General features: G+C 38.3%; 2 protein-coding genes across 2 annotated transcripts; one reads left to right on the top strand and one right to left on the bottom strand.

The window, feature by feature from the left end:
- Positions 1 to 12,575: 12,575 nt before the first annotated feature.
- Positions 12,576 to 17,423, top strand: LOC143355771 (sodium channel protein Nach). The gene is made up of 10 exons (XM_076790878.1): positions 12,576 to 12,805; positions 13,527 to 13,733; positions 14,220 to 14,385; positions 14,731 to 14,882; positions 15,395 to 15,503; positions 15,606 to 15,909; positions 16,238 to 16,288; positions 16,352 to 16,538; positions 17,104 to 17,210; positions 17,276 to 17,423. The coding sequence occupies exons 1-10, from the start codon at positions 12,633 to 12,635 to the stop codon at positions 17,410 to 17,412; spliced, it is 1,593 nt and encodes a 530-aa protein (XP_076646993.1). The 5' UTR covers positions 12,576 to 12,632; the 3' UTR covers positions 17,413 to 17,423.
- Positions 17,424 to 17,426: 3 nt separating this feature from the next.
- Positions 17,427 to 20,137, bottom strand: Dredd (Caspase-8 Dredd). Its single transcript, XM_076790879.1, has 6 exons — positions 19,009 to 20,137; positions 18,660 to 18,919; positions 18,363 to 18,555; positions 18,121 to 18,246; positions 17,926 to 18,057; positions 17,427 to 17,834 (listed from the first exon to the last, which is right to left on the bottom strand). Exons 1-6 carry the CDS (start codon positions 19,553 to 19,555, stop codon positions 17,626 to 17,628), a joined length of 1,467 nt encoding a protein of 488 aa, XP_076646994.1. The 5' UTR covers positions 19,556 to 20,137; the 3' UTR covers positions 17,427 to 17,625.

Raw genomic sequence — 20,137 nt, 5'->3', positions numbered from 1 at the left:
TCGGCCAGCGACTTCTGCGGCAGACAGTTGGTATCGGTGAAATCGCTGTATTAATTAACAGTAAATTGCGGGTTACAGGAGAAGACGGAATTCTGATTAACCCAAGATTCTCATTCATTTATCGGTGCACAGGTTCGTAACGTATAGCACAATTTCCCGCGACCAATATTTCTCATTACGAACACTGCTCGGAAATGTATCGAAACATGCGCGTATGAAGCGAGTAACGATGATTTGTGTTATAGAATGGTAAAAGACGTACACGATTTGCATTTGTGCGAGAAACGTGCATGTTTATGAAGGTCCTGTATTTTTGGGGCACTATTTATCTGAAATAAAGTGTGATAGAAAAGAATTTGGAAAACAATTTAATGATCGACACAAACGTCTAACGATTGACAATAATTATGAAACGTGTGGAAGAATCTAGTAATTTATCTACTAGAATCCTTATTAACAGGATTCTCATATATGGATTCTATTATACATATGAAGAAGTAGGTTGAAAATATTCTTCAAACACAGCACAAATTCCACAGGAAACTATTATTATTATTACATTCCATATAAATTCCACAGGAAATTATTCAATTATATCATAATATGTTGGAATTTCTCTCATAAATGCAGAACAAAATCAATCTATTATTTCTTTAGAAGGTAGGATCGATTGAACCGGCTATTGACCTGTATATGCATACATTGTATCTACAGTTAATATACATTGTATGTTGTCCCTGGCATGGGACCCTCAATCTTCAATTGTTCATATTGGACTGTTGCTCCTCCGTTTCGATCTCTTGTGTTTCATTCGTAACGTTTCTTTCGCTGGATAAAGACGTGTCTCACAACGTGCTTCTAGAGTTACTATTAAAATCTAAATTCGATTTCATATTTTATAATAGAGGGTATCTAATTAAATACCCATATTCCAATATAATACTAGAGATGTATCTCCTCGATTTGCGATAGAAATGATCACAGCTAAAAGAGATTCCACGAGAAACGAAAAATTCCACTCTGGCGATGCAGTGCTTTCGACCAATTTCAAAATGCAGCAAAAGTTCCCACGGCCTCGGTTGGCAGCAACGGCGCAGCTCCAGGTTGCACGGAGGGTGGGTGCAGAGTGCATGATGCTTGAGGAACGCGTTTAAACGGGCCTGTAAAACCTTAACGCGTCGACCGTCGCCATTACGAACCCGTAGCCGCTCGACGTGCTGTATCTGGCCAGGAACAAAGTCCTGGCGTAGACGAGATTACGGAACGTTGGTGGACGTTGGTCACTTGACCAGTATTACAGATGTAATATCGTAAACAATGTCCCTCTCAGCCGCCCCGGAGGCCACGTTTATATCTGCACAAGTCACGAGACACCTCCAGCCCCCTCTTTAACCGACTCACCCCCTTCCCCATCCCCTTCTAACCGGGGGCCTGGCGAAACCAGGGAACCACCTTGCAACCCCCTTCTCTATCTCGGCGTGCACCCTCGGCGCGAACCCTTTGCAAGCGGTACCGGTGTTTACTGTTGAATATTCATTCTTTGCCCTGATACAGGCCGCGAACACGAAGTGTCCACACATTAACCAGTCCCCGGGCTGACCATCCGCTTACCCATCCGTGACCCTTTCGCTGGTTTTATTGTGAAAGACGCGCGCCGGCCCCGTGTAATCTACTCCCGCGGCGCACTTCTGATCGGGGTGTAAAGAGGGATTAAAATCAGCTGGACACTTGGTGCGTCGCGTCGCGAATACTGTACTCCGTAAAAATGTACTTGTTGCCCGGCTCTTTTAAGTTCCCACCACTCACAGGACTCCTCTGCGTTTCGAGTCTATTCAAACCCTTATCGGGTCCCGGACGCTTCCTACGTAATTCGCAGTTTTATTTCCTGTTGCTCCTGGTTTTATCATCTTACGCGCGTGGTGTCGCATGCGCGAGTCAAACCGAATAATAGAACGTCGAAGGTGACACTCTCGAGGTCGAACCGAGTTCACCCTTCTGCAAATTTAATTCGCTCTTTCGCAGATTCGTCAGATTCCATGAACCGTACGAATCGATGAAAGCTAACAACACCTGTACTCGATTTTTATCCGTTTCACCAATTTATCGGGAAACATGTGGATTCATATTCAGTTACGATCGATTCATATTCAGAACGAACACTCTTGTCGGCTTAGTAAATCTCCAACGAATTATCAATTCGTTAACGTTACAACCAACCACTAAATGCAAATGGTACACGTTTGCCTTCTAATAACAACAAAACCATTCTCGTATCAGTTTTGTTTAACACGTTCACCGCCATGTCACCCATACGTGGGTGACGGAATTATTTGTCCGGGTTTCAAAACGAATTTTTACGTTAATGCATTCATCGTACCTGATTAGGATCTGTAAAATGCAAGAAAGCTGGAGGACTGTTCAGTATCATACATTTAATTTTTTCCAATCTTTATTTCACGAAATAACTTGCTTCGATTTTATGGGATTTTTGAGGTTTCCAGTTTGGCAGTCAAAGTGTCAACCCTTTGCACTCGAGTGTTGACTCTGAAGCACCGCCAGAAATTGTTGTGGCATTACTTCAAAGAAATTACAAAAAATATTACAAAATTTGTATTTATATTTCTTGCCTAAAATATAATTACCGATTTATTGTCCTAGAAAAGTAGAATTTCATTTAACCCTTAATTCATAGGGTGATTTACGATGTATTTTAATAGCGGTCTTTAGATAGTAACACTTTAGCATTGTTTTAAAACGAAGTGTTTCAATTACAATTGTAGATACAATTACATTATCATCCGTTCAGAAAGAGTCGTGGGGTGCCGGAGACACTCTGCCAACCAATTAAGGGTTAATCGGTAACATCCACGTTTAGGAGTTTCTGTCTGAGATTTTGATCACGAATCAGACTGTAAAACTAGGAGTCAAGCCCTTGCGCTATAATTTTGTTCACGAATATAACAATTAGAACACCTCTGTCCCGAATAATTTTCTAAAAGACACAGAAAACATTAACCCTTAGCACTCGAGTGGTGACTCTGAAGCACCACTAGAAATTGTTGTGGCATTGTTTCAAAGAACTTACAAAAAATATTACAAAATATTCGTTACATTACAAAATTTGTATCTAATAGATTACTAAACATTTAAATATTATATCTGGAAATCGGATCAGTTTCGTACGAATGAAATGAAAATATTCCAAGACGGAAGAAAAATTTAGTTTTAGAATGTAAATAGCGCCGAGTGCAAAGGGTTAAATATGTGCTTCGATAGAGAAGTCGATCAAAAAAAAATGTTCTCAAGGAACATTGTTTACAATTTCAATATTTCTGAAAGCAAAAATTCGAATCAAGTCATTTCGATTCATCCCGTGCTTCCAGTGTGAGGGAACAACGATCGACGGCGGAAAATTCTTGGAAGTAATCGCTGAGAGTAACCTTGACAATGTGTGCGTCAAGGTCCGGGTCATCTGTCTCCCGAAAAGCGAATAATTGCGAGAAGTGTTTCAGCTCTGGATCCTTCCGATTTCCTGTAACGAATTCCTAAAGATGATCTAGATTTGTTCGACAGGATATCTCCGAGGGAATAAAAGGGTGAATGGGTGAAAAAAGTCCGAAAGAAAGCAGCAGGACCGTGTCCCCAGCCGGATCTCCGCGTCAACGGGGAACGTGTACCGGCGTGGAATTATCATATCGGATGATCTAGATACAGGGACACGTCGATGGACTGACGAGAGTTCTCTGATCGAAGTGCCTCCGTTACCATCGGAATGGACAATAACGAGGGGAAAAGCAGGGATCCCTTCGAGCGTTTATCCAGGACCCCTTCTTCGAGGATTCTTCTTCTTCCTCCCTCCCCTCCTCCCCTCCACCATCCCGGTCCCGTGTCCGCCGTAAATACGAGACTCGCAACTGTACTATCGCGGGGAACAATAAAAATAGACCTCTGCCCGTATAGAGCTCGCCCGTTTACTATCAGGCCGCAAGTTACGATTAAAAGACCGCGCCGAGCGGACCCGCCCAGGCCGTGTCCCGAGTTCTCAGAATCCGGGAAGACCCCGTCGCACAGGATTCGACAGGGGCGCACCGGAAAGGGGCCAACAGCCGCAGATCCTTGCCGCAGGACTAACCGTGCGAGCCCCCGGCCCCGGTGACTCCGAAACTCTCCTCGCAGGTTTATGCTTATCGTAAACATCGCCGCAGACAAATCGTCCTTGATCTCCGCGATGCGAATCCGACCGAGAGAAACGATAGACGCGACCATTCGTAAATAGCGCCGCAGAGAAACGTACCGCGATCATCGTTCTGCCGGCGAAAAAATCTGCGAGCACCGGCAGTCCTTGCGGTGCACTCGGACGCGATGAAGGCGAGCGTCGATACGAAATTTTGGGAAAAATTTCGATCGGTCCGAATTGCAAAGAAAATACCGAAAGTTGTTGTTCACGACGTTTTCATGCGAGCCTGTATTGAACATTTCAGAAATACATTTTGTAGATCTATGTCGGTTATACATATTCTGACAATTTCAGAAATACATTTTGTAGATCTGTGTCGGTTATACATATTCTGACAATTTCAGAAATACATTTTGTAGATCTGTGTCGGTTATACATATTCTTTGGAAAATTTCATAAAAATGATCAATAAAAAATTGTTTCACATTGTAATTTTGCCCGTGAAGAGCGCAGCGATACTGCATCGTTATTTATTGAAGGTTATTGACGAGTAAAGATATCAGTATAAAATTTTTATTTAAATGAAAAATGAAATAGCAGAGAGTGCTAAACAGAGCTGTGCTAACTCAATTACAATGTAATTCAATTGCTCTGTGATTATGATTCCCGGAATGATTCAATTGCGATTCCGCATAACCCTGTGAAACGGACGGGGTAATAATGATTTCTGCAAAAAAAAAAAAAAAGAAAAATTGGCTCGGTGATCGAGGCGAAGGGGAAAAAGCTCACGGGTGGCACTTGAGGCCAGGTACCCGGGAAACAGTGAAGGCTCGTAACCGAACGACGGAACTATCTCAATTCAGGGTTCTCCTCCATGCGACATCCGCGCCGACGAGACCCCTTCGATTACGTATACCTCGACGATAAAACCTCCTTTGCGTGGATTAGTCCGCTCAATCAGGAAATATACTTGGGGCCCCCATAAAGTTCTCCCGGCGTGCAAACCCCTATGTGCGTCGTATGTACCACCCTCTATGTGCTTCCCTTCTTTTACGCATCCTCGTGCGCGCGGAACGCTCATAGCGACAGATAAGACCTCCTATCTTAATTGACGCACCGAATCAAAAATATTCAGAAGAGTTTTTATGCCGCTTTAACTTTCATTAGCGTTATCGACGCTCTCAGACCTCCGCACGACTTTCACGCGTCGACTCTCGGCCCGTTAAGCGACGAATCTTCTGCGATCGTTACCGACTTGAAAACTTCATACCACGATATATGTATTAACCGAGCTACAGCATTCTTAACAATTCATTTCTGCACGAGACATTGTCCTTTCACTATTGCTGAAGTACCTAGACTGATAATGACACATCCAAATCAATTTTCACCGTGGCCATTTCTAAATTATACAAACCTCGTCGAGCTACAGTATTCCCAACAATTAATTTCTATGAGATACATTCCGCATAGCTCAGTGACAATTAATTGAAAATAAACGTGTGATTCCTGAATAAGAACTTTTACAGTTGCTGAAGTACTCAGACTAATAATGACACATCGAAATCAATTTTCACCGTGGCCATTTCTAAATTGTACAAACCTCGTCAAGCTACAATATTCCTAACAATTAATTTCTATGAGATACATTCCGCATAGGTCAGTGACAATTCATTGAAAATAAACGTGTGATTCCTGAATAAGAACTTTTACAGTTGCTGAAGTACTCAGACTAATAATGACACATCGAAATCAATTTTCACCGTGGCCATTTCTAAATTATACAAACCTCGTCGAGCTACAGTATTCCCAACAATTAATTTCTATGAGATACATTCCGCATAGCTCAGTGACAATTAATTGAACATAAACGGGTGATTCCTGAATAAAAACTTTCACAATTGCTGAAGTACCCAGACTAATAATGACACATCGAAATCAATTTTCACCGTGGCCATTTCTAAATTATACAAACCTCGTCGAGCTACAGTATTCCTAACAATTAATTTCTATGAGATACATTCCGCATAGCTCAGTGACAATTAATTGAAAATAAAATTATCACTCCTGAATAAGAACTTTCACAATTTCTGAAGTACCTACACGAACAATGACACATCCAAATCAATTTTTACCGTGGCCATTTCTAAATTATAGAAACCTCGTCGAGCTACAGTATTCCCAACAATTAATTTCTATGAGATACATTCCGCATAGCTCAGTGACAATTAATTGAACATAAACGGGTGATTCCTGAATAAAAACTTTCACAATTGCTGAAGTACCCAGACTAATAATGACACATCGAAATCAATTTTCACCGTGGCCATTTCTAAATTATACAAACCTCGTCGAGCTGCAGTATTCTTAACAATTAATTTCTATGAGATACATTCCGCATAGTGACATGATACTTTGATGGAAATAAACGCGTGATTCCAGCACGAAAACTTTCACGATTGTACAAGTATAATTAATTGTGATGTCACGTAGATATTTTTGTAATGGTTTGTGTTTTCTGATGACGGATATAGTTTTTGTGGGAAGAATGCGACGGACACATGTCGATGATGCTGTAGAGGAAAATATTTTTCGTCTGTTTGAGGACGAGTCATTGTGCCGAAATTGCAACGGCGGAGGGTAACATTATACGATTGGAAAAGGCGGATGGATCCACGCACCGGGGTGGAGAATTTTCGGAGCATACACGGGAACAGATTCGGTTTCGGGTGTGTTTTAAAGTCCATGGGGCTCAATGTTCCGCGAAATACGTCGCTCCCCCTCCAATCGGCCCTATAATACAGATGCCGTATAGATGGCTACAAATCCCCCAAAACTCTTCATATCTATAACCTCTTTTCATTCTCGACAACGAGGGCTCACACGCGACAGGGTAGTTTTAAACAATTCACCCTTCAACCACCCCCCCCCTCCCCCACCTCCCACGTGGTTAACTTTATTGCTATTTCCGGGCATACGTCCTGGGGATACTTCGATTTCACTGACGCGCGACGAAAGTTTGCCAAGGGTGCCATTAAACGTCACAATTGTCATTTTCCGCGAAGCTATACCGACCTGGAAAATTAGTTCTACGCGCTAATTGAACCGGTGGATTTACAACTCTATTATTCTTCTGTCTTGAAAATCGAGTCATGTCTGCCAATAAAATTTTTAACACTAGAAGTACGAAAAAAGAAATACTTTTTTCTTTCACAATTCGTTAAGTTATAGATATATTTTCTTAAATTATTTAGTGCACTGCTTCATACGTGTTATCATAAAGATGAAATCTAAATAAATCTTGTTGTTTTAGGGGTCGGTAGTTCCATTGTTAACACTAAATAAATTGAATCTTGTTGTTTTAGGGGTCGGTAGTTCCATTTTTAACACTAAATAAATCGAATCTTGTTGTTTTAGGGGTCGGTAGTTCCATTGTTAACACTAAATAAATTGAATCTTGTTGTTTTAGGGGTCGGTAGTTCCATTGTTAACACTAGTCACCAAAATTGTATTTTAACGTCTTCAAAGAAAATATTAACAGATCGAACTACAATTTTCCTGCAAAAAGCGACGTAACTGTCAAGAATGAGTATAAAATATTGATCAGAAACTGTACAGTACAATCTTATCGAGACGAAGTAATTTTTGGGATAGAAGAGTTCAGGTGTAAAATTCTTTTTTGTTTAAAGTCACATTGGAATATGATTTTTACCGCGAAGAAGATCACGCTAACTATGTAAACTGGTTCTGTTAAATCGGGATAATTGTTGCTGCGCGAACGAGACACGAATTATTCGGATTTCGACGAGGAGACGATAAACTTTCGACCGAGGCGGATGGCAACAGCAAGAGGTAACGGGGTTGCACTTTCAACTTACGCCGGCTGAAGTCAATTCGATAGCAGTTAACGAATTGTTGGGGGTGAATAGAAGGGGTTTGCGGTTAACGCGAGGGGTCGAAGAGGGGGAACGCATAATACATTGTTACCCCATCCACCGGATTCGCCCGTTCCACGCGCAGTAATTTTCTCTACGCGGAACCGACGTCGGGGGGATGAACTATCTCATAATTAAAATTACCGTACTACACGTACGCACCTCGGAATCACGACACCCTAAACCCGTCGCTCGTGTACACGCGATTCGAATCCCCATGGAATTTATTTTCCCTTTGTTACGGTTCATCTGTCTGCTACTTGTTTGCGATTCAATCGGCTCCGATCAAATTAACACTGATATCATTAGATCGAATTATGCGAATTCCCATTTTCTAATAATATCATGAAAGATTCCTTATGGCGGAAATTCGCCTCGAATTCCCTCGAAAATACCCTCGAATGCAAAATTCACTTATTTTTTTACTGTCGAGATTTTAAAATCAATTGTAAAGTACGATTGGATGTAGCCGTTTGATTCAACAAATTCTGTTTTATCTTACATTGTAAAACAAGCTTATCCAACGCGTGGCCTGGGCAGGCTGATCCAAGGACTTTTTCTGCCGAGGAAAATTATGCACGCACTTCTTTTTTGCTTATCTACTATCGTCGGTCCTTGCGTGTTTTACGTGTAGCCCGAAAAAAGCCAAAATATATTAAACCGTACAAGGATTTTTTTGTGAAACCATTTCTGAGAAATTAATGATCTGCTTGAAAAAAGTTCAACTAAGACAACATAAGGACTAAATGCAGGAGTTAATTTCACCATGAGGATGAAAAATACGACCGCGTAGATTCTTTGGTGAAATTCAAATTTTTACAGGGATCTAAAGGTTTTCGTTTATCTCAAGCGGCGCGATACTTTTGAAATTGCTCTCTCGGTTAAGTTCTCCCGTTTCCAAGCCGTCAAAGCGTTTAAACGGCGAGAAACGGTCGGAGGGTGGTGGCAAATACCAGCTTTCTTCCCTCCGTCCTTCGGCCCGTCGATTTAAAACATTTGCCCTCCGCGAAACGAAAGTTCTCCGTGTCGTTCAGCTAGGGGCGCCGCGAAATCGCCCTAATATTGGATTATATCAATATACGGGGCGAACATATATCATATCGCGGAGTCTGTAACGCGCCGGTTACTAAATCAACGATTTCTTTACGGAGATAAAGAAACCGTTGCCGTCGCGACTCACAAATCCCGCCTCAAATCACATATTTCCGTCCTAAATAACACTTCGTTAACATTAACCCCTTAACTGTTAATTATTTACTATTTTAATTGCTTCAAATCACATTCGCAGTCAACCAGCATAACTTCAATTCGTGACAGGGACCAAAAATAACTGGTATTCTAAAATTTTCTGCGACAAAAACCATTAATAAAAAGTTGATTATTACTGAAATTTAAGATAACCTAAAATGATTAAAAAATATCGATTTTTACACTTTTTGGGTACAGATAACAGTTATCAGTATCCAAAAAGTTGGATCCTCCTCGACAACTGTCGTCATAACAGTTATCCATGAGAGAAGTTCATTTGATAACATTTGCCAACAAGAGAAAAAATGTTCGGTTACTTATATATATATATATATATATATATATATATATATATATATATATTGCAAATCCTTATATCACCTCCTTCTTAAATCGCCGCTTTTCCATTTTCCTTTTAACCTAACTTAACACTAACTCAAACGTAAACTTAACCTAAACACAAATCTATTATACAGGGTCATCCGTTTGTAAACGGCCAAAAAAGTTGACTTAATAAAAAAGATGCCCCTATTTATTTTAAACCAAACAAAGGACGCAAAGAACGCAAAAAATTACGGGTTTTTGCAATTATCTAAAAATCAAGACCGAATCAAAAAAAGTGTTAGGGGTGAAAGTTGTTTCATTTGTGGTCCTCTATACCTGGTTGACGTTTGGCCGTTTAAAAACGGATGACCCTGTATATATATAGAGAGAGAGTATATTTACAACAGTCCTTAATGTTCGGTTACTTATAGTCCTTATTTGTAACCAACACGATTTCAGTCGATGAAATACTTATTCCACGACTTTTTTCTTTTTGGTTATAACAGTTACGCTGCCTGATTTACGAAGCGCCCCCAATAAGAATAGTTTCGTAAAGACTCGAAAAACTGGTAAAACCGTTTTGATTGTAACGAATAACGCATGATTAACGGAGACCTGAATTTTTCTCCAGCTTTTTACAATTCTGGAGCACCGTGGGACGCGGCTGTGCGTTTTCTGAGAGCGAGACAATGTCGCGAGGCTCGTCCTTTTTTCTTTCCCCTGTCCCTTTTCTTTTCTTTTTTTATATTCGAGGCACTTCGCGCGAAATGAAGGCGTCGCTGCAACTCGTTTGCCGCCCAGGGACACTCGATTCGCCCAGGGTGAAGGATATTGGAAGTGAAATGCCCCGGCCCACGAGTGTACTACTCGAAGCCAGGAGTAGAAGGAGTCCGCGAGTAGTCGGCCGAGTGACTCGATTCTTTCGGATATTAAACTCTGAAGATGCCGCACTTCGCCGCGGCATCTGACTCAGCGAGTGTCATTAATAACTTTGGAGGAGATAGATAAAGTGCTAAACACCGGTGAGCCGTGTGCTCGAGCACACGTCATTACCCTGACTACCGCGGCTTTCCGATTAAGGGTGCCTAATGCACCGACCTTGTCGAGGTCGGTCCGCTTTTCAAACTACCCTTTTTTTTCGAGAGTCCCCGACCGTGTGCGAGGTTTTCGAAAAATAGGGACGCGCCAGGCTCGGAAGGACTTCGGCGACTCGAAAAATCTTCGTTTCAAGGACGAGAACATCCCTTGCAACTTGCAACATTACTACTTGCTAGACTGTGGATTTCACATCGAAGGGAACCTATGTCGACGTGTACCTAAATTGCGTCGCAAAAATTGTCCAGTTACCTGCTTTGACGAGTATACTCGTTATAAAATATTGTGAGAATATAGTCAAAAAAAGCTAACTGGTTGAAAGAAGAAACGAATTTCTATTTGGCTCCTGTTCCATGAGATTAATACGGAAAGTTTTCATTTTGGATCAAACTGTTTAATGGACTAACAGTGTTTGGACTGTTTTCATTTTGGATCACTGTTTGGTGATCAAGTGTTTATCACTTTGTTAATATAACCAGGAACGGAACAAACTTTTTGCCCCACTTCGCGTATGATCTCTATAAATCAATCTGTTTTTAGAATCATTCGTTCTTCATGCAACGAAGCTGAACAAATTATCGATCCTCAGGAAGAAGTTGCAGTATTGCATGCAGTGTAGTCGAACTTTGCGTCAATATTCCTGTGAATGTAAGTATATCTGATTAGTCGAATATATGTGTTCTAGTCGATTTGATATTTTCCTGGTACTATTGTATCAAACTATACCATTTAACATATCATAACCTACACAATTTTTATATATCATAACTTAGACTATTTGTCAACAGCAGCAAATGTATGTGTGCGAGAAAAACAATAAGTATCACTGTAGTTCATATATTTTCTATTTAACTGCATATAAAAATACCAGGTTTCGAAAAATTCCGAACAGAAACAGTTCTCGAAAAGTTTTTAATTTTAAACGCGAGAAGAAACTCGTTAGACACGCTACTAAATAATCGTTTTGGACAAAATGGTGGATACTATCGGGTGGATTTGTTCACTATACCATTTAACATATCACAACCTACACAATTTTTATATATCATAACTTAGACTATTTGTCGACAGCAGCAATTGTATGTGTGCGAGAAAAACATGGTTAATAGCAAGGAACGTAGCGTTAACAATAAGTATCCGATTATTGTTCATTGTCGTTCATATATTTTCTATTTGACTGCATATAAAAATACCAGGTTTCGAAAAATTCCGAACAGAGACCGTTCTCGAAAAGTTTTTCATTTTAAACGCGAGAAGAAACTCGTAAGACACGCTACTAAATAATCGTTTTGTGGTAGATACTGTCGGGTCGATTTGTTAATATTTTTACAAAATTTTTCTCTTCTTCTACAGAACCCTTCAACCTTTTTTTTCTCGCCCACCGCGTATACAACTGAAACGCGACTTCTTTAATTATTTATCCCCGTCTATCGTCAATACTAACAACCGGGTGGGTGTGTAATTTATGTTTTCTGCGATCACGGGATAATCGGTGGAAGGTCGAATGAATTCTTTATAGGATGTCGACTGGTTCGCGCGACATATTCTTAAATAACATCGAACTCGCGCACGGTGCACGCTTCGCTCGGCAGTCGTGTTCCGATCGTTTTGTCGCGATGGTAAACAATTTTATTCTCGTTTCACGTTTGCGCAAGTGTATCCTGTAACTTGTACACCGACATTCGAACTCGATTATTCGATCTAAATTCTTTACAATTTCTCATCTCCGATCAAAAAAAGAAAAGGAACGATAATTAAAAACGATTTACTGGCGCGTGAAAACACTGCTACGCACAAACCCGTAAGGGGTGAATCCGTTTTGAAAACGTTTTGCGTGTCGGACAGTAATTACGATGCATTTCCGAAAGATGGAGAGAAGGAAAAGGGGAGTGTACCGAGAAAATTTGCGAAAATTTGTGCGAAACTGTTGGAATGTTGTAAAGCAACATGCCATGGAATTTTGTCGCAACACTGGACTGCACGGTTACAAATACATTGGCGAGTCTCATCGTTTCATGAGAGACAGGTAAGCGGTTCCAGGACTTTTTCTATCTCACATAATACAGAGTGAAGCATCGCACTTGATCACCTCGAATAACTTCTAAATTCTGCGTTGCACAAAAACAAAATGTTTAGAAACAAAAACATACTCTTCCATTTAAAGAATCAAAGTTGACCTTTGAATCTCCTGAACGCCTCCACTGATAAAGAAATCATGCACACCACATCGTACTAACAATAACATCTGTAGAAACAATTTTGTTTGTACAACGCATAATTTAGAAGCTATCCAAGGCGATCGAGCTAAGTGCCTCACCCTGTATAAAACACAAAATAAAAAATTAAGTCTTCAGTTAACAATACCAATACTTCCTTAATGTGTCATTCAGTTGAAAACTATTTACACGCGACAGCTCTTCGATTGAAATTTTGTTGATTGAAGAATAAACTGTAGTAGGTATTATCAATTAGTGTTCCATAAAAAATTGCGTTATAAACGATCACGGTATATTGGCAGAACGTGGGCCAATATTAATTTTCCGTTTGATAATGAACGAGTTTTTCGCGCGCGTGTTGCGCAGCAATATTTCGACCGAGCCCCTGTTTATACGAGGACTAAATTGAATCGTTCTTACACGCATCATAAGTAGAGTCATTAAAAGCGTTTCACGGATTATCGTTCCCGTTTCAATTAAATCGCGGCCGATAGAATCGGCCGGGCGCTCATTTCGTATTCATTTCTGCAGGATCGTTTGGGCGATCACGGTGTTCGCGTCCCTGTGCATCGCAATCGTGATAATAAAGTTTAGCTACGCTTATTACAACGAGCATCGCGTTTACTCGGTCGTCAAGTCGACCCACCAAGGGATTTGGAATTATCCCTTCCCGGCGGTGACCGTCTGCGATATCAATCGCGTGTCCCTCGAATTGACACGAAAACTGGTCGACAAATTGTAAGTTGCACTGGAATCACTTGTCACGTCGTTCCTAACATAATAATACGTACGTATGTTACAGTAGATAGCTCTATCATTCAATAAAATTTACTTCAACTTGAATTCTTTACATGTCCATTATTTTACTTCCATAACTCAAATTTAGAACAGTCCTGCGAGTCGAAGTTTTGATCTTTACAAGTTGGACTCTTTAAATTGCATATGATAACGTTTGTTTTATAATTCGGAAATAATTTAGGTTGAGCCATTTTCTTTTTTAATTTGTTGCGCGGTCGTAGCCATTTTTCTTCGTCTCGTCTTTCGTCGACGTTAGTTTTAATATACTTTAAAGGACAGATGGAATGAAGACCGACATCTTCTTCCGTCTTACCGTGTCAGCATTACCATGTAGAAAGATAAGGACCATATAATTTTTCCCTTTATTTTTGTAGCATTTTAGTTCCGCACTCTTCCAATAACAATAAATCCTTACCGTTATCATAGAGACCTGCCGCCGTCCGTATCGAAGGAATTTATTGTGCACGAGATGAACTTGTTGAACGAGTTATTGTACCCCGGACAGAACGCGCAAAATATTCGGAACAATCTCTCCCGTTTGCAATACATTTTCGAATCGAACGATTTGACGATTCCTACTGTCGTTAACGCTGTACGTATCTAATCACAGAATTTCGTGCGGCAACATGCCGATTTTCTCGATTACGTATCATAACTTCACATTAATTACACAACTCGATCACTCCGCTAACTATTAACTAAACATTTTCGAATTCACACCGTCCGATATTTACGTCACGAGCAGACGAGTACTTGACAATTTTTATTTTCCATCAGAATTTTCATTCTCATAGAGATACCGAGTTGGGAATTAGCGCATTTCTGGGTCTAAGAAGACCCAGATGGCCCTTTCGGCCATCTTTCGAGTGTCAATAGAATGTCGCGGAGAAGAACAGAAACTGCGAAGAGCGATTTGAAAAATAATTCCTGATTACAGGTCACGAAGAATTGTCAAAGTTTACTGAAAGCATGTCGACTAAAAACTTTCGACGTCGACTGTGACACCATCTTCGAGCCAAGCCTCTCGCGCGACGGATTGTGCTGCAGCTTTAATTATATCACCCGTGAAAAATACATCTCGAACACAGTGTACGTGTCAAATATAATTTTTCAGATATAACCCCTTCGCATTACGAACTTTTTGTTTCAATTTTATTGTCCCCCCATTTTAAATGTTCCATTTAAAATGTACTGTGAAAGACAGTGACCCTTGATTGGTACTACTTTTACTTTAATTTATTAAGTTACTTTAATGTAATTTCTTACGAGTAGAACTTGAGATTTTGGCAATGAAGTTTGTTATGAATTTTTTTAATGAATTCTTCATTTATCTTTCAGATTTCGAATACAGTGTACGTGTTAAATACAATTTTTCAGATATTAACCCTCCGCATTACGAATTTTTTGTTTCAATTTTATCGGTCCCCCATTTTAAATGTTTCATTTAAAATGTACTGTGAAAGACAGTGTCCCTTGATTGGTACTAGTTTTACTTTAATTTATTAATTTACTTTAATGTAATTTCTTACGAGTAGAACTTGAGATTTTGGCAATGAAGTTTGTAATGAATTTTTTTAATGAATTCTTCATTTATCTTTCAGATTTCCGCTGAAAATAACTTCTTGTGGGTATCAAAGTGGGCTAACATTCCTAGTCGAGCTGAATCCTGATGATTACCACGCCAGTTTCATGGGATCCGTGGGAATCAAGGTGACATAGTCCCAGCCGTCTCGGTTATCAGTTTGCTTGCGCTTGTTTTCTTCGGCTGATAAAAAATGAATAAGGATTACTATTGCGAACCGTTTGTTGCAGGTCATGTTACACGATCCGTACGATTATCCGGATTTTGACACGGCTACTCAATTAGTAACCAGCCAGAAATACTCGTTTATGACGGTCATTCCAGAAGAGACGTACTCGACAGAAAACGTTCAAGAATTGCCAGTGTCCGACAGACGTTGCGTGTTCGCGAACGAATGGCAATACGTGAAACCAAAGTACGACGAACGGAAGTTTGCTTTCAGCAGATACTCTTACCGGAACTGTTTAACGGAGTGTCGGGCTAACGTAATTAAAACGAAGTGTGGATGCATACCGTATTATTACCCACAGAACGGTCAGCTATTTCATTGTTATTTATTTATCAGTATCAGATTGCAGATCTTTATGAAAATATAAACGCCTGTGCTGATTCATGGGAAATCGAATCAATTAATTTAAAAAAAATTTTAATTCATCTTCTGCAGTTTTTATCAGATTGAAAATAGAATTGAGAAGTATGTTACATTACAATATCTGCAGTCTTAAATGTCTTAATATCTTACAATTCAAAAACACATGTATCTGTTTATATGAATTAACAATAGATACTTGTTTATGCGGTTTAGCAGTAGACAATTGAAACCTACTTTTTTTTTAAGTTTGTAATGAAACATATATTTCAGAAACCAGAGTGTGCAATTTGAAGGATACTGACTGCTTAGAAGCTTATAAATGTAAGTGCAAAAACACAGTTTTGTAACAGGAACTAGGCATAGTTAAAATTGAAAAAATTTCAGTTTGGTACGAGTCTGCTTGGCCAGGAATAGACTTCTCGCCTAAAGTTGTACCTATTGTAGATATGAACAACATGCCCTGCGGATGCAAAACAGACTGCAACTTTTATCTTTATTCTGTAGAAAAGTCGGAAGGAACTCTTGACAACCGTATTTCTCACACTGGTCTCAACTACTCGAACTATGACGGGTAATTTATCATTATTCTACAGTAGCGTCGTATATCCATATCAGAAGACATAAATAAGAACATTTTATTCTTTACAATTTAAAGAATGCTGTACTGTTTAAAGAAAGAAGATTCGATCCAATAATACTTAATTGTAATGGTTACTTAAAGGACACGTCATTTTTCATAGTGTAATGATATAAAAAGATAGTTTGTCACAAGTAAAATATAACTTGAATCAAATTGAAAGTAATTTTTTATACTTATTTAATATGCTTGCCACGGTATGTGTTTATTTCTGCATGATTATCAAGTGTAACATGATGGGTAAAATGTAAGTAGTATAGAACGCATATGGTCAGGCGGAATGGATATAGCGGGTTGCATACTTTCAGGCTAAAAGACTAAAAACTAAACCGTACACACGTTTATTTAAACAAATGAATAGCTTCTTTTAACAAAAATTCACTATTTACTCCAATGATTTTTACTGCTCAGATAAAGAACATTAATATATATGTTACTTATAGCTTACAAACAAAACGTTAAATATTATATAATACTTAGCATTGAATTTATCTTTCAGGGAAAACAATGCCTGGGATAATCAAAGTATAATACATATATTCTTTGGTGACCTAGTGTCTATTCAGTACAGACGAGATGTACGCTACAGCTGGCGTCACATATTTGGTAAGATATGTTAATAAGATAAGAAAATAAAAATCAAAAACATCAACAGATAATAATTTATTCAGCAACTTTCGGTGGTCTCTTGGGATTATTTGCTGGCTTCAGTCTAATGTCTATTTTTGAATGTACTTACTTCTTCGTTATTCGAGTTGTAACAGACACATGTTCGAAACAAAAACACACGACACGTGTAAATTATTAATAAAAAAGAATCGATGAAATATAAAAATCATGTGCATTTTATTGCATAATTTGTATAATCAATAGATTTGTAAATAACATGTAATTCTTTTAGAATATATACTATTTTCTAATATAACTAGTTCTCTTTTCCATCGTATGAAAATGCTTTATAAAATACATACAAAATATTTCGAAGTACGTCAGAAATCGTTGTGTAATCAACAACATTTGGCTACCTTCGTTTTTTGTACTCTGGAAGGTGAAAAATTGTAGGTAACCTACACATACGTAATTCAGGTAATTGTGCAACGAAATTTGTTCCGTTTAACTTTCCTCTCTTGTCCATAACCCGTTGAATTATTTTACTGATAGCTTCCATAAACGTAATTTTAGATCCTTCAGTTTGAAATACATTACACAACTCTTGTATAAACCATGAACCTAAAATGATAAGATAAAATTATAATAAATGTAGCAAACTCAAGATTAGATTTAAAGAGTTGTCATCAACGTTAATCGCACAAATCATTACCTTCTTCCTTATGACGTACAGACACAAAACCCTGTATTGTAGACATAAATATGCAGAAGTTCCTGTATGCTAAAATATTCGAAATGTTGCAATTGGTAGGGCCATCCGTAGTTAAAGCTTCATTTGCTTGTCCTGCAATAAAATATCATAAATATACTTCAACATTTATAATGTATTACGTAAAATCTATTTTACCTGTTACCGTTCCTTGACAAGCTTGTATAATAACAATTTTAATAACATCCTTCAATTTCTCACAGCAAATCTTTTGTTCAATTTCTTCGAGACTAACTTCTTGTTCATCTGAACTAATAATGCCTCCTAATGTTAAAACATGAATTAATTACGTATTTCATTCATGACTATTTATAAATTATTTATTCATTTCAATATCATAATTTAAACATCAGCATGATGAAACGATTTAATATTCTTACCCTTATATCCGTGGCTTAAAATGCACAGAAATAAACAGTCATAATTAGGTTCAAACGTTTTTGGAATATTTTCCAATGTTTGAAGTATTTCATGTTTCTTCAAGTTGTTGAGTATATCAACAGCGAATCCAAAACCATTAAATGTTTCTGATAACTTTGCGCAATCAGCTGATGTTCCAAACCGAGTCTCATACTGAAAATTATATAAAATGCTCTGATATATTCTGTATAAGGAACACATATATGTGTTGTATATATACTTACTAAATAATAATAAATTCAAACAATTCTCAATACCTTTTTACCTAAGAAGGACATTTGACTTATTATTATGCAACGTCCTTTTTCCAATCTTTTCACAGACTCTTCTGTTCTATTAAAGAGCGAAATGTTTCGGGTTGTAGTAAACTTCAACTGAGATGAACTTGAGGAGCTTATATTTTGATTATCTAACACATTTTGATTATTTTCGTATGCTTCCAAAGCTTCATAAATAACTATTAGATCATTAAATCTTTTTATATGGCGTAGTAATTTTTTTAGATTGACTTTACCATCTACAGTAGCAAAAAGATACAAACAGTAATATAACAAAGACACATTGTGTGCATCAAATTATCAAAACAAAATATGTAAAGAAATATACCTAAATTAATTGAAATATATTTTTCTTGTATCCAATACAAAATGTGCAACTCCAAGCAATCCGTGTCCTTCAAAGATTCTATGTATTCGCTGAAATCACTTTTTACATATTGCAAAAAGGATACACTTTTCTCTTGTGTTAATTCTTCGCATAATAGATATAAACACTTCGCAACTGGATTTATATATTTCGAATATCGTTTGATTTGTGGTAAATACAATGATTCTAAATCTTTGTACAATATTCCCAATTCTCTTATGACCTGTCGATTTTGTATGATGCATAATGCTTCCAATAACTTATTCCTCCAATTGTCTTCATGATTGTCAATAAAAATGTGAAGTATATAAGTTTCTTGTTCTTTATGCTTTTGAAATAAGCGATAAATTTCTTGGAACGTGCATGAATCACTTGTCATTAAAAATAAAATAGATATTTTCTCCTGTATGTCGAGGTTATCCTCAATCTTTTCTAAATCATTTTTACTTAATTTATCCTCTATTATTAAATGATTTTTACGTGGTGCTGCATCAATATGCAAACTCATTGTTAAGTCATTCCTTTGCGAACATACGAATTACAGTCAATTGTTTAAAAAATACAAACACAAACGTAGATTCATTATACAATTTGCCACCTCGTACATAATCTCCATACCACTATAGCCGCCCACTGTATGGTCCGTGTTTTTTGTTAATAACTCGTTAATAAACCGACGGAGAACATTTTTGCAAAGGAAAAAGCTACTTGAAATGATCTCAGGAATTATCAGGAAGTATCTTCCTTTTCAAGGAAGTACATTTTTGGGATATCTTGTATAGTAACTGCCTAGGAAATTCAGCAGGTGGCGCAGTTGTCACTAGAACTACCAACCAATAACCACGGATGACAATGCCTCGTCGATCGGCAAGAGCTATGTTACGCTGTGCCTTTTTTCTAGACATTTTACGTCTTAAATAAGTAAGTAATCAATTAAAAATGCATACCACCGTGTTTGTACATGTCTTTGCTACGTCTGTATAGAGCCTTTTTTCGATACGAACACTAAATCTCTCGAAATTAAGAGAATCTCTCAGCGGCAGCCATCTTGTGACGTCATACTTGCTTCAGAATTCGAATTTTCTGCCGA

Source organism: Halictus rubicundus, chromosome 7 (assembly GCF_050948215.1).
Source record: "Halictus rubicundus isolate RS-2024b chromosome 7, iyHalRubi1_principal, whole genome shotgun sequence".
In the NCBI taxonomy this organism is placed as follows: domain Eukaryota; kingdom Metazoa; phylum Arthropoda; class Insecta; order Hymenoptera; family Halictidae; genus Halictus; species Halictus rubicundus.
Note: the sequence above shows the minus strand (reverse complement) of the source record. Positions and strands in the feature narration are given on the sequence as shown.